Source organism: Ranitomeya variabilis, chromosome 1, assembly GCF_051348905.1.
Source record: "Ranitomeya variabilis isolate aRanVar5 chromosome 1, aRanVar5.hap1, whole genome shotgun sequence".
Classification (NCBI taxonomy): domain Eukaryota; kingdom Metazoa; phylum Chordata; class Amphibia; order Anura; family Dendrobatidae; genus Ranitomeya; species Ranitomeya variabilis.
In genome coordinates this window covers 730,226,753-730,242,671 of record NC_135232.1, presented here as the reverse complement: position 1 = coordinate 730,242,671, position 15,919 = coordinate 730,226,753, and the positions used below count along the sequence as shown (strand labels likewise).

Sequence of the window (15,919 nt, the reverse complement as noted above, 5' to 3'; positions counted from 1 at the left end):
GCCAGCAGTAAAGCCTTCGAAGGCCACTCATGTGCGGGGAGCTTCTCATCCATTGAGGGGGCTCACTCAATATTATACCTAAGATCATGGCCATGAATAAAGAATGGGATCTACATCTCCTCCAAGAACAATTTCTCCCATCATTCAGGACAACATGGTGATGATGGTTTCCCCCATGATGGATACCAGGTCACAAGCGAAAGTGAGAACAAAGTGTCTCAGAGATAAAACATTGACATTTTGTATCCACAGCAGGAAACTCCCCAGATCTCATCCCAGTGAGAACCTGCGGTCAGTCCTCAAAAAGCCACAAAACCCAGAATCTGTGATAACCTCCGAGCTATGATGAGACAAGAACGAGTGGCCATCAGTCAGGATCTGCCCAGGAGCCCATATCCAGATGCTGGGGCAAATGGCAGAAGTCTGTAGAATAAGGATCAGGAGTCTGGAGAACATGGGCCAGGAGTCTTGAGAATAAAGGGGCAGAAGTTTGAGGAATAAGGTTCAGGAGTCTGGAGAATAAGGGTCAAGGATCTGAGGAATAAGGGGCAGAAGTCTGGGGAAAAAGGGGCAGGAGTCTGGGGAATAAGGGGCAGAAGTCTAGAGAATAAGGGGCAGAAGTCTGGAGAATAAGAGGCAGACGTCTGGAGAATAAGGGGCAAGAGTCTCGAGAATAAGGGACAGGAGTCTCGAGAATAAAGGGGGCAGAAGTTTGGGGAATAAGGGACAGAAGTTTGGAGAATAAGGGGCAGAAGTTTGGGAAATAAGGGGCAGAGGTCTGGAACATAAGGGGAAGAGGTCTGGAGAATAAGGGGCAGATGTCTAGAGAATACGGGGCAGGAGTCTGGAGACTAAGGGTCAGGAGTCTGGAGACTAAGGGTCAGATGTCTGGAGACTAAGGGTCAGGAGTCTGGAGAATAAGGGTCAGGAGTCTGGAGAATAAAGAGCAAGGGTCTGGGGAATAAGGGTCAGGAGTCTGGGGAATATGGGGCAGGTGTCTGGAGAATAAGGGTCAGGAGTGTGGAGAATAAGGAGCAGGAGTCTGGAGAATAAGGGGCAGAAGTCTGAAGAATAAGGGGCAGGAGTCTGGAGAATAAGGGGCAGAGGTCTGGAGAATAAGGGGCAGAAGTCTGGAGAATAAGGAGCAGGAGTCTGGAGAATAAGGCTCAGGGGTCTGGGGAATAAGGGGCAGGAGTCTGGAGAATAAGGGTCAGGAGTCTGGGGAATAAGGGGCAGGAGTCTGGGGAATAAGAAGCAGGAGTCTGGAGAATAAGGCTCAGGGGTCTGGGGAATAAGAGGCAGGAGTCTGGATAGTAAGGGACAGGAGTCTCGAGAATAAGGGCAGACGTTTGGGGAATAAGGGGCAGAAAATTTGAGAATAATGGGCAGAAGTCTGGAGCATAAGGGGCAGAGGTCTGGAGAATAGGCGTTAGGAGTCTGTAAGGGACAGAAGTTTGGGGAATAAGGGGCAGGGTATGGGGAATAAGGGGCAGGAGTCTGGAGAATAAGGGTCAAGAGTCTGAGGAATAAGGGTCAGAAGTCTGGGGAATAAGGGGCAGGAGTCTGGAGAATAAGGGGCAGAAGTTTGGGGAATAAGGGGCAGAGGTCTGGAGAATAAGCATCAGGAGTCTGGAGAATAAGGGTCAGGAGTCTGGAGAATAAGGGTCAAGAGTCTGGGGAATAAGGGGCAGAAGTCTGGAGAATAAGGGTCAGGAGTCTGGAGAATAAGGGTCAGGAGTCTGGAGAATAAGGGACAGGAGTGTGGAGAACAAGGGGCAGGAGTGTGGAGAACAAGGGTCAGGAGTGTGGAGAATAAGGGTCAGAAGTGTGGAGAATAAGGGTCAGGAGTGTGGAGAATAAGGGGCAGGAGTGTGGAGAATAAGGGGCAGGAGTGTGGAGAATAAGGGGCAGGAGTGTGGAGAATAAGGGGCAGGAGTGTGGAGAATAAGGGGCAGCAGTGTGGAGGATTAGGGGCAGGAGTGTGGAGAATAAGGGGCAGCAGTGTGGATGATTAGGGTATGTGTCCACGTTCAGGATTGCATCAGGATTTGGTCAGGATTTTCCATCAGTATTTGTAAGCCAAAACCAGGAGTGGAACAATTAGAGGAAAAGTATAATAGAAACACATGCACCAATTCTGCATTTATCACCCACTCCTGGTTTTGGCTTACAAATACTGATGAAAAATCCTGACCAAATCCTGATGCAATCCTGAACGTGGACACATACCCTATGTGTCCACGTTCAGTTTTGCTTCAGGCTTTGGTCAGGATTTTATGCAGGTAAAATCCTGACCAAAAATGCACCTGAGGTCACTGGCAGGTCACCTGCGGTGTTCCTGCGTGTTTTGCTCATTGTAGCAACATGCTACGTTCTGGAAAAACGCATGCGTTTTTTAATGCACAGTGGAGACGGGATTTCATTAAATCCCCTCCACTATGCTGTAACATCTGGACGCTGCGTTTTTGACGCTGCGGCTCAGCGCTGCGTCAAAAACGCAGCGTTTCCTGAACGTGGACACATACCCATAGGGGCAGGAGTCTGGGTAATAAGGGCCAGGAGTGTTGAGGATAAGGGGCAGGAGTGTGGAGGATAAGGGGCAGAAGTGTGGAGGATAAGGGGCAGGAGTGTGGAGGATAAGGGGCAGAAGTGTGGAGGACTAGGGGCAGGGGTGTGGAGGATAAGGACAGGAGTGTTGAGGATAAGGGTCAGGAGTGTTGAGGATAAGGGGCAGGAGTGTGGATGATAAAGGGCAGGAGTGTGGAGAATAAGGGGCAGGGTGTGGAGGATAAGGGGCAGGAGTGTGGAGAATAAGGAGCAGGGTGTGAAGGGTAAGGGACAGGAGTGTGGAGGATAAGGACAGGAGTGTGGAGAATAAGGGACAGGAGTGTGGAGGATAAGGACAGGAGTGTGTAGGATAAGGGGCAGGAGTGTGGAGAATAAGGGGCAGGAGTGTGGCAATAAGGGGCAGGAGTCTGGAGAATAAGGGCAGGAGTCTGGAGAATAAGGGGCAGGAGTGTGGAGGATAAGGGACAGGAGTGTGGAGGATAAGGGACAGGAGTGTGGAGAATAAGGGGCAGGAGTGTGGCGAATAAGGGGCAGGAGTGTGGCGAATAAGGGGCAGGAGTGTGGCGAATAAGGGGCAGGAGTGTGGCGAATAAGGGGCAGGAGTGTGGCGAATAAGGGGCAGGAGTGTGGAGGATAAGGGACAGGAGTGTGGAGGATAAGGGACAGGAGTGTGGAGAATAAGGGGCAGGAGTGTGGCGAATAAGGGGCAGGAGTGTGGCGAATAAGGGGCAGGAGTGTGGCGAATAAGGGGCAGGAGTGTGGCGAATAAGGGGCAGGAGTGTGGCGAATAAGGGGCAGGAGTGTGGAGAATAAGGGGCAGGAGTGTGGAGAATAAGAGGCAGGAGTGTGGGGAATAAGGGGCAGGAGTGTGGAGAATAAGGGGCAGGAGTGTGGCGAATAAGGGGCAGGAGTGTGGCGAATAAGGGGCAGGGGTCTGGAGGATAAGGGGCAGGAGTGTGGAGGATAAGGGGCAGGAGTGTGGAGAATAAGGGGCAGGAGTGTGGCGAATAAGGGGCAGGAGTGTGGCGAATAAGGGGCAGGAGTGTGGAGAATAAGGGGCAGGAGTGTGGAGAATAAGGGGGAGGAGTGTGGAGAATAAGGGGCAGGAGTGTGGAGGATAAGGGGCAGGAGTGTGGAGAATAAGGGGCAGGAGTGTGGAGAATAAGGGGCAGGAGTGTGGAGAATAAGGGGCAGGAGTGTGGAGACTAAGGGGCAGGAGTGTGGAGAATGAGGGGCAGCGCTGGGAATATTGAGGCGTCACAGAAACTTCATGGATTTATCCATAAAATGTAACAACTGATGGAATGTTTACAATTGTACATCAGTAACCATAGAAACAGCGACTATAGGAACAGCAGCAGCAAAAAAAGATTCCTTTTCTATTTTTACTCTTTTTTTCATTAGATTTTCTAAGACTTTTAGCTTGATGGTTGTGAAATGTATTTTTCCTGATAATTCTTAGATATGTGCATTATTTTCCTTCCCCGGCAGGGTCAGGACCTTCATTTTGACTGTTTCCATGACAACACATGTCATTGAGCCAGGGCCTGCAACGCAGGCAAGGAAAACGCCAGCGCCAACCTTATAGGGACATCTGTCCATGAATATTCCCTTCCAGTCTGCTTATAAATTGAAAAAACTCCTGCCCACTGCCATCATCACCATCATCATGCACGCCCCTTTAAGGCTGAGATTACATGCAATATTTTGGTGCACGTTATTTTAGCAGTTTTTGGTAGCATTGCTAAAACATTCCTGATTTTATCTCGCATAGATTAAAATAAACCCTTATTTTTAAAATAATGGAGGCTAAAATGGCGCCACTGTGACTTTAAGAGAATTATTACCTAGCGGCATATTAAGGGTTAAGTGTGACATGTCCATTTTGAGCAAACAAAGTATCAATTCTCGTAAAACATCAGCTGCAGTTTGTAAATATCAGTGCAGCAAAGGATTCTGGGAGCGCAGAGTAAACAGAGATATCAATTATACAGACTCCAAATGTCAGATACTAATTAAAGGCGACGAGAACATAAAAAGGCGAAAGATAGTAATGGTAGTGTGAACAGCTATTACAGGTGTATGACACCACAGTCCAAGTATTTACCAACAACCGAGAATTACAGCATTATAAAATGACCATTAACAAGGGCAGTATTATAGTAGTTATATTCTTGTACATAGGGGGCAGTATTATAGTAGTTATATTCTTGTACTTGGGGGCAGTATTATAGTAGTTATATTCTTGTACATAGGGGCAGTATTATAGTAGTTATATTCTTGTACATAGGGCAGTATTACAGCAGTTATATTCTTGTACTTGGGGGCAGTATTGTAGTAGTTATATTATTGTACATAGAGGCAGTATTATAGTAGTTATATTCTTGCACATAGGGGGCAGTATTATAGTAGTTATATTATTGTACATAGGGGCAGTATTATAGTAGTTATATTCTTGTACATAGGAGCAGTATTATAGTAGTTATAGTCTTGTACATAGGAGCAGTATTATAGTAGTTATATTCTTGTACATAGGGGGCATTATTATAGTAGTTATATTCTTGTACATAGGAGCAGTTTTATAGTAGTTATATTCTTGTACATGGGGGGTAGTATTATAGTAATATTCTTGTACATAGGAGTAGTATTATAGTAGTTATATTCTTGTACATAGGAGCAGAATTATATTAGTTATATTCTTGTACATAGGAGCAGTATTATAGTAGTTATATTCTTGTACATAGTAGCAGTATTATAGCAGTCATATTCTTGTACATAGGGGGCGGTATTATGTATTATAGTAGTTGTATTCTTGTACATAGGGGGTGTTATTATAGTAGTTATATTCTTATAGATAGGAGCAGTATTATAGTAGTTATATTCTTGTACATGGGGGCAGTATTATAGTAGTTATATTCTTATACATAGAAGCAGTATTATAGTAGTTATATTCTTGTACATAGGGGCAGTATTATAGTAGTTATATTCTTGTACATAGGGGGTGTTATTATAGTAACTATGTTCTTATAGATAGGAGCAGTATTATAGTAGTTATATTCTTGTACATGCAGGCAGTATTATAGTAGTTATATTCTTATACATAGGAGCAGTATTATAGTAGTTATATTCTTGTACATAGGAGCAGTATTATAGTAGTTATATTCTTGTACATAAGAACAGTACTTATAATAGTTATATTCTTGTACATGGGGGCAGTATTATAGTAGTTATATTCCTGTACATAAGAAGAGTACTTATAATAGTTATATTCTTGTACATGGGGGCAGCATTATAGCAGTTGTATTCTTGTACATAGGAACAGTATTATAGTAGTTATATTCTTGCACATAGGGGGCAGTATTATAGTAGTTATATTCTTGCGCATAGGGGGCAGTATTATAGTAGTTATATTCTTGTACATAGGGGTAGTATTATAGTAGTTATATTATTGTACATAGGGGCAGTATTATAGTAGTTATATTCTTGTACATAGGAGCAGTATTATAGTAGTTATAGTCTTGTACATAGGGGCATTATTATAGTAGTTATATTCTTGTACATAGGAGTAGTATTATAGTAGTTATATTCTTGCATATAGAGGCAGTATTATAGTAGTTATATTCTTGTACGTAGGGGCAGTATTATATTAGTTATATTCTTGTACATAGGAGCAGTATTATAGTAGTTATATTCTTGTACGTAGGGAGCAGTATTATAGCAGTTATATTCTTGTACATAGGAGCAGTATTATAGTAGTTATATTCTTGTACATAGTAGCAGTATTATAGTAGTCATATTCTTGTAAATAGGGGGCAGTATTATGTATTATAGTAGTTGTATTCTTGTACATAGGAGCAGTATTATAGTAGTTATATTCTTGTACATAAGAACAGTATTATAGTAATTATATTCTTGTACATAGGGGCAGTATTATAATAGTTATATTCTTGTACATGGGGGCAGTATTATAGTAGTTATATAGATTCTTACAATAAGGCCGGAGTTGGACTAAACGTATGAAAAATTGGTCCGAGTCTCCCTGCCGAGAGTCACACGAGTGTTCTCCGTATGGACATCTGTATGTAATGCGTTTGAATGCGATTATGCGATTTTCTCGCACCTATGTATCCGTATGACATCCGTATGTTTTGACATTTCCCACTGATTTTCTCCACTGAATTCAATTCCTCAATGGGATGAAATGAGGAAAATGTGTTGCGTATTTCTCGCAAGCTAGACGAATGGTCCTTGTGGTGTCACCCATAGGCTTGCATTGGCGAGTTTTGGCTGAGTCTTGGTGACAATCGCAGCACGCCAAATACGCCTGAGAAGATAAACTCTGATGGGAGCTGCCCCATAGATTAACATTGGGCCGAGTGCTATGCGATGTTTTCTACGGTAGTGTGACCCCTGAGTGACGCCTATGTTATATCGTCCACACTTTATCACGCTGGAATGAATTCTGAACTGTGCTGTAACTCCTCAGGATTGGAGTTTCTCTTTAATAGCCTGGCTGGCTCTGCCATATTACGGTACTTTGCCGGCAGCTTCCTTTTTCCTGTAGCAATGTGTGACAGCTACCCTCAGTTTGTCCCCATTGCACTAATTACTGTTACATAAGAGTTCCTGCGCCATTTATAGAGCGGGGGATCCTGGGAGCTGCTCTACTTTATTAATGTGCAGTAGTAATTGTGTCGCCACTCATTAACCCTGATCTATAAGCGGCAGCACATGGTCGGTGACTGGTGTCGCACTCCTCCGGTGTATCACTGGGTGTGGGTGCCCTGATTACACACAGCTCTGGGCAGGGTTACGGCAGGTGGATATTAATGCTAGCTATTTACCTGGCAGGCAACACCTTCATTCCAGGTACATTACCTGTGTGCAGCGACACTACCACCCTCATCTGCCGCCTGCCTGCCTGCCTATGGAGCGCGGGAGAGCTCGCTGGGGTAGGAATAATCCACCTTACTAGATCCCAGCATTGCCTGAGCACCATGGGGGTTGTAGTACTACAGGTAGAAAGATAACTGGGTGGCTTCATCACAAGGTAATGGCTGTCCTGTTGTATATTGTGTAGGCTTCATAGGAGTATATAGACGAAGAGGATGGGAGTTGTAGTTCAGTCTTCTATGTTCTTGCCTTATAGTAGAAGCTACTGAAGTAGTTGCCTCCATTAACCCCATGGGGGTTGTAATAAGGACATATGAAATAGTAGATACTTGGCTTGTCTAAGAATCATGAGAGTTGTAGTAAGGAAGGTGTAATAGGGGATACATATGGTGCAAAGCTCCATGAGAGTTGTAGTTGTGACACATGTAATTGTAGATGCATAGGAAACGTGTAATGGTAAGAGCCTGGCTGCACATATGCAGCCCCATGTATGTAGGAGGGAATTGTTCCATTAAGTGTGGATGTGGTGGGAGTTGTCATACTGCATAATATGTGTATATATATAGAGACAGACACAGTGTATTTCATATATATGTATATCTGGGATGTTCACTAGTCCTCTGGTGATCATCTCCTGATAAAACAATGATTGTATCAAAACTACAGGAAACAGCCCAGTAAGAGACTCGTCACTGGAATCAGCATCTCTGTCCCTACATTATAGTGGGGGGCAAATGTCTGCTGATAGATTGCATTTAAGGATCATCCATAGGATCAGCTATGTGTAGAGTGCCATGTCAGAGTCCTGCCCCCGTTCACTCCATTCTCGTTATTGGGGTCACCAGTTCTCTGGACGTACCACAAGTAATAACGGCCGGAATGACCCATTAAGAAGCTACTTAAGAATTGCCCTTTTTCATTCTATAGTTTATGGCTTGTTACCTCTGTTGTCGACCACCGCTGCAGTCTGACAGAGGTAACATATCTGTTTGGAGTGCAGTGCTTACAAATTCTTTGCTATATAGCTTGCCAGTGCTCAGAAGCTGCCGCATTGGTGTCATCGCACTCCTCCGCTGCTGCACTGAGTGCATCCATGCCGCTGGTCCAAACTGTCAGACATCTGCACTACACCCCTCCCCCCCGGCTGGGAGGCTGAGGAGCGCCCCTGAAGACAGAACAAGTCCCTTTTAATGCCAGTCTAGAGGCTGGTCACTCTCTTACTCAGTGACATTTACTACTTTTATAGTTTTCATTTGCCAGAAATGTTTTTTTTTTTTTTAAGTTTGAATATGCTAATAAGCTGCTTTGTGCATCCTGGGCGTGGCTGAGCACCTTCCCACTTACTTGTTTTGTCTTTATCTCCTCCCTCCACTTCATTGATTGACAGCTCTGGCTTTATAAGAGCTAGAGAGGGTTGGATGGGAAACAGGTGGGAACGTGCAGCAATCTGCTTGGCCACACCGATGATGCACCAAGCACCTCATTAGCATATTCCAACATAGATCGATTTCTGGAATTGCGGCAATGGATGTGGACAATAAAGTAATGATGTCGAAGCCCCTTACAAGGCGCTGGATTGGTTGATGCAGTTATTTTGTGCGGACAGTGATAGGGGCAGCAGCCATCAGCCCAGGAGAGCAGTCAGTATTTCTGAACCCGGACACCACCACCATCTCTGGGATTCAACCTAATAGGTGACATTATTCCATTACACCCGGTGATGGGAATAATGGGAGATTATTTTCTGTAATCCCATCAGTCTGGGATATTCCAGTGTAATCTCCATATTCATGTAGGAACCTGCTCCAGATAACTGCATTTTTGATGCAAGCATGCTGACTGTATCCTTCACGTGATATATACAAGTGCTTCTCTCAAAATTAGAATATCATCAAAATGATAATTTATTTCAGTTCTTCAATACAAAAAGTGAAACTAATTTATTATATAGTCATTACAAGCAGAGTGATTTATTTCTGTTAATGTTGATGATTATGGCTTACAGCCAATGAAAACCCAAAAGTCATTATCTCAGTAAATTAGAATACTTAATAACCCCAGCATGAGAAATGATTTTAAAATCCAAAATGTTGGCCTACTGAAATGTATGTTCAGTAAATGCACTCAGTACTTGGTTGGGGCTACTTTTGCATCAATTACTGCATCAATGCAGCGTGGCATGGAGGCGATCAGCCTGTGGCACTGCTGAGGTGTTATGGAAGCCCAGGTTGCTTTGATAGCAGCCTTCAGCTCGTCTGCATTGTTGGATCTGGTATCTATCATTTTCCTCTTGACAATACTCCATAGATTCTCTATGGGGTTAAGGTCAGGTGAGTTTGCTGCCAATCAAGCACAGTGATACTGTTGTTTGTAAACCAGGTATTGGTACTTTTGGCAGTGTGGACAGGAGCCAAGTCCTGCTGGAGAATGACATTTCCATCTGCAAAAATCTTTTCGGCAGAGGGAAGCATGAAGTGCTCTACAATGTCCTGGTAGACGGCTGCGCTGACTTTGGTCTTGATAAAACACGGTGGACCTACACCAGCAGATGACATGGCTCCCAAACCATCACTGATTGTGGAGACTTCACTCTAGACCTCCAGCAGCTTGAATTGTGGCCTTTCTACTCTCTAGACTCTGAGACCTTAATTTCCAAATGAAATGCAAAATTTACTTTCATCTGAAAACAACACCTTGGACCTCTGAGAACAGTCCAGTTCTTTTTCTCCTTGGCCCAGGTAAGACACTTTTTGCTTTGTCTATTGGTCATGAGTGGCTTGACACAAGGAATGTAACACTTGTAGCCCATGTCCTGGATACGTCTGTGTGTGGTGGCTCTTGAAGCAATGGCTCCAGCAGCCGTCCACACCTTGTGAATCTCCCCCAAATTTTTGAATGGCCTTTTCTTAATCCTTTCAAGGCTGAGGTTATCCCGGTGGCTTGTGCACCTTTTTCTACCACACGTTTTCCTTCCACTCAACTTTCCATTAATATACTTGGATACAGCACTCTGTGAACAGCCAGTTTCTTTAGCAATGACCTTTTGTGGCTTCCCCTCCTTGTGGAGTGTGTCAATGGCTGCCTTCTGGACATCTGTGAAGTCAGCATGTTCCCCATGATTGTGGAGCCTACTGAAACAGACTAGGGGACCTTTTTAAACACTTAGGAAGCCTTTGCAGGTGTTTTTTGTTAATTATTCTAATTTACTGAGATAATGACTTTTGGGTTTTCATTGGCTGTCAGCCATAATCATCAACATTAACAGAAATAAACACTGGAAATAGATCACTCTGTTTGTAATGGCTATATATAATATGAGTTTCACCTTTTGTATTGAAGAACTGAAATAAATTAACTTTTGATGATATTCTTAGTTTGTGAGAAGCACCTGTATGTCCCAGCATAGGCTCTGTGTATAGCACACTGTTAGATGTAGTACATCGCTGTGTGTGTGTGTATGCACCACGTGTGCTCGGATTCCCACTAATGACTCCCTTACAGCCCTGATGATGAGTCACGCTGCTCTGTACAAGATCACAGGAGTGAAACTGCTTGGGGCGTGGAAATGTGGGTGCACCCGGAAAATGAGATGGAGGCGAAATATAAACTGCAAATACAAGAGTTACACAATCGTCAGAGAAAGCAACCGCAGCGGCCCCCAACTCTCCCAGGGTGTGGGCCACTAAACTGGGCAGTATTGCTAGTTTTGCATTTACTTTGCTTATGTGTATTACCGGCTATTATTCCCTGTTATCAGCCATTACTGAGGGGGTTATGTGACTGTAGGACAGGAGACTACAATCTATTACTCCCTGTTATCAGCCATTACTGGGGGAGGTGACTGTAGGACTGGTGACTACAATCTATTTCTCTGTTATCAGTCGTTTCAGGCTGGGGAGCGAGGGGTTATGTTATTTAGTGGATTTATGTCCTTTATTCCCAGTCCTGAGATGACATGACAGCCTGACTTGAGCATCCTTCTCTCCTCAACATTCTGATGCTGAGAGCTCCTCTGTGCTGCTGTGGCCCCCAGGAGCATAAGCACAAGGCTCAGTGTTCCTGTGGCCCTAGGGGACACTGATTGTATATACCACATGTATATTCCTCCTTTTTCTAGCTCAGATGTTCGTTTTTTCATTCTGCAGATCTTTATATTTATATGTGAGATGGGTTTTTCTGGGCTCTGACCCCAATGACCTATCTGCCTCGTTATCCTCCAGCCCCTCCAGACAGAATGATGCTGTCACTGTAATATATACAGCGCAGTGCAAAAGGTTTAATTAGGAGTGGAAAAAATACAGCGGCGTAACCAATAATACCAAACAGGTGATAAAACAGAAACAGCTGTGTGGGAGGTGTAAAACTGGGTGGGGTGCAGCCAAGCTTTACTACAAAGGTGAGGTTGTGGAAGACAGATTCATGTCATACACCATGGTGAAACTGCCACAAGACACCAGGTAGTTATACTGCATCAGCAAGGTCTCTTCCAAGCAAGGATTTCACAGCAGGTTGGGGTCTCAGGATTTCTGATGGAGATCAAGATATTAGAAACATTTGAGGACCGTAGACGCTGTGGTCAGCCAAGGAACCTTAGTGCAATAGATGAAAGACACATCTTGCTTTTTCCCCTTAAAATAAGATGTCCAGCAGTGCCATCAACTCAGAACTGTCAGAAACCAGAGGGACCGGCTACAGCCATAAGTCTGGCCAGAAGTGGTCACCAAGACCTTTCAAATGGAAACAAGAAGAGGCAACTCAACTCTACACAAAAGCAAAGGACTGAGGTGCAGAAAAATGACAGCAGGTCTCTGGACTGAGGAGTAAAATGTGGTATCAGAAGCAGCTTCTTCCTGAAGGGCTGGAGGGTGGCAAAATAATGAGGGTCTGCAGGAGCAGTGACGCACGGCACAGGGTTCTACAGGTTTGAGGCAGCATTTTAGTAAATAGAGGGCGGGTTAGTGGTGTCCTCAATGCTGAGCGATCCAGGAGACACCGAGCCATCATCTAATATCAACAATAGGCGTCTGATTGGCTCCAAATTTATTCTGCAGCTGGACAACGACCCTCAACATCCAGCCAATATCCAGGGGCTGGTGATTTGGGCGACTCCCTGATGTCACATCCTCCCATCTGTTTGGGATCACGTTAATTGATAAAAATAAACTATTGATCCTTCTTTATATGAATCTTCGGACTCGGCAGCATTTCTTCCTCAACAGTTGCACAGTTCTGTGCATATATAGTAGAGTGCAGCGTCATTCTGTATGTACCAACATGCAATCACTGAATGTATGAGATGTGCCTTACAGACTAGACTTATATAATGAAGGTGCTTCGTGCACAAATTAGCATGTCTGATAGGGAAGGTTAGGGTCCCATCAATAAAGGTCGCCTTGTTGTGACAGGAATTGGCCAATATTGTGTACCAAGAACCTTCGTGTTATTATAAGTGTCGTCTATATGGCAGAAATGCAGTTTGTGTTTCGTAGAGTTAAAGTTTATTGACATCTCTGTGCACACTGTGTCTGCTGCACTCTCTGTCCGGCATATTGATAGTAGAGAGCCTTGCAGTCACTATCTGGATGTCTTTCCTTGTACGTAGGCCTCTTTTTTGCAGAACGTTCCTTTCTTATCTTGGAATCTTACATATAAACTTTCAATCTTCCAGTCGGCAGCATTATCGGAGTCGGGATTGATGGGGTCATTTTAATTACTTTCTACTACCTAAAATGTTAGCAAACATGACCCGTTAACTGTCAATCTGCCTGTCAGGCGGCGGCCTCGCTCGCCTCCATATTCTGACATTTTACAGTACTGTACCCTGAAACATAGCACGATGCCTGGTGGGAGCGGATCGCTCAGACGTCCTATTAAAACCGTCAGTTGTGAGCGGACGGGGGTTTATTTTCTCTTCAATTTAGTTGTTTAAATCTGCAGTTCTCACTGGCATTTGTGATATGGAGCAGAAATAAACACCCCCCGCGTGTTTATTTATGCTCAGTCACTGGCAGTGCTTTAACCTGGGAAATCACGGAGGCATCTGCAAGGGAAAAGGGGTCTCAGACCCTCAAAACTGACTCCTGACAATGTACCGTACTCGGTGACATTATATATCTGCTTGCTGTCAGTGGCTGAAAATCATGTACAGACCTAAGCTATGTGCACACATTGCGGATTTTGCTGCGGATCCGCAGTGGATTGGCCACTGTGGATTCGCAGCTGTTTTCCATCAGGTTTACAGTACCATGTAAACCTATGGAAAACCAAATCCGCTGTGCCCATGGTGCAGAAAATACACTGCATTGTATTTTCCGCAGCATGTCAATTTTATGTGCGGATTCCACAGCGTTTTACACCTGCTTCTCCAATAGGAATCCACACACAAAAAATGCTGGAAATCCACAGTAAATCCACAGGTAATCCGCAGGTAAAACACAGTGCTTTTTACCTGCGGATTTTTCAAAAACTGAGCGGAAAAATCCGCACAAAAATCCGCAACGTGAGCACATAGCCTTATACTTCTCACAGCTGGGAATTTGCAACAACTGAATCCAGTCCCAGTTGATACATTGTAACAAAGCATCAGAAGAGAGATTGGTGCTGTTGGTGTGTGTTGATCACAGTGGATACACTGTAGCAAACCCTCAGCTGTGAGATGTATGAAGACTGTACTGGATTTTAGCCTGTTTTTCCCACCATTAAAGGGATTGTCCGTATGTTAGTGGATGACCTATCTGTATTACAGGTCATCAATATGAGACCGATGGGGGTCCGACACAAAGTGCGTTATTCAGCAGCGGCTACTAAGTGATGTACGGGGTGAAGCTTGGTACCTGGCTTAGTGCTGGCTGACTGGCTATGCAAGGTGTCGGCCCCCCACTAACCTCAATATGTCCGTCCTAGACAATCCCTTTCCACTTTTTCGGCATCTAATGCCAGGTATTTACTGCTTTTGCATGAGCTAAATGGAAGGGGCATGAAGGCAGTGCCAGTGGGACCACCTCGCACCAGAGGTGTATGGCCCCATTGTATCCAGCTATTGCTTAATAGGGGGCACAGGCAGGTGGCTGTGTGAAGAGAAGTTGGTAGGGTTTGGTGGTCCTGGGCACAGATCCTGCCCTGCCCCCACTCCTGTGTATCCTCAGTGTGTATATTTATGTATCTTTATTGTTCTTTATTCATTATTTATTAGATACTTTGTTGCTTTTCCCGCAGGATCGTCTTCCCACAGTCACATTTTCTGTGACTCTATCCGTAAACTATGGATAATTACATGCAGGAATCAATATTGCATGAGATTAGCGAGCTCCCGGCATGTGTCTCGTGGTGTGTTTTGTGATATTATCGAGGATAACAACATAAAACCTGCTGCAGCCGAGAGCGAGACACACCGCGGAGCGCAGAGAGCGATCCGCCGCCCCTCACCCACCATCATTAGGTGATTAAAGGGGATGAAGAGTAGATTGAACATTCTGTGCTCAATGCAAAATCTGTCCCAGGACCCCCACCTGCCATTCATAGTACTGGCCGCTCTTAGGGTACTGTCACACAGTGCCATTTTGATCGCTACGACGGTACGATTCGTGACGTTCTAGCGATAGCGTTACGATATCGCAGTGTCTGACACGCAGCAGCGATCAGGGATCCTGCTGAGAATCGTACGTCGTAGCAGATCGTATGGAACTTTCTTTCGTCGCTTGATCACCCGCTGACATCGCTGGATCGTTGTGTGTGACAGCGATCCAGCGATGTGTTCGCTTGTAACCAGGGTAAACATCGGGTAACTAAGCGCAGGGCCGCGCTTAGTAACCCGATGTTTACCGTGGTTACCAGCGTAAACGTAAAACAACCAAACAGTACATACTCACATTCCGGTGTCTGTCCTCCGGCGTCTCAGCTTCTCTGCACTGTGAGCGCCGGCCAGCCAGAAAGCGAGCACAGCGGTGACGTCTGATGTCACCGCTCTGCTTTCCGGCCGCTGTGCTTACACAGTGCAGAGAAGCAGAACGCCGGGGGACAGACACCGGAATGTGAGTATGTACTGTTTGTTTTTTTTACGTTTACGCTGGTAACCACGGTAAACATCGGGTTACTAAGCGCGGCCCTGCGCTTAGTAACCCGATGTTTACCCTGGTTACCCGGGGACTTCGGCATCGCTCCAGCGCCGTGATTGCAACGTGTGACCACAGTCTACGACGCTGGAGCGATAATCATACGACGCTGCGACGTCACGGATCGTGCCGTCGTAGCGATCAAAATTTCACTGTGTGACGGTACCCTTAGGTAACAGAAGGGCCTTCGGGCCCCGTCAGGCACAAGGGCCCAGGTGCATTCCCCATTGTTAGAGGGGCAATGTACAAAGAAAGATTACTTTATAACCCAGTGGATGAAACAATGTATCTATGGATTCCAGACTGATACATGTTATCAGCAGATCCATTGTCACGCCAACGGTGCA

General features: G+C 45.0%; 1 protein-coding gene across 2 annotated transcripts in view; it reads left to right on the top strand.

The window, feature by feature from the left end:
- CLMN (calmin) overlaps window positions 1–15,919 on the top strand; it is a 112,747-nt gene that overhangs the window by 55,827 nt on the left and 41,001 nt on the right. The window contains exon 1 of one of the 2 annotated variants that reach the window (XM_077268679.1): window positions 7,425–7,520. The exons of the other annotated variant lie outside the window; for it this stretch is intronic. Coding sequence (XP_077124794.1) covers window positions 7,496–7,520 — 25 coding nt within the window. The 5' untranslated portion in view covers window positions 7,425–7,495. Of the gene's footprint in view, window positions 1–7,424; window positions 7,521–15,919 lie in introns of those variants that run through there. 2 annotated transcript variants of the gene reach the window in all.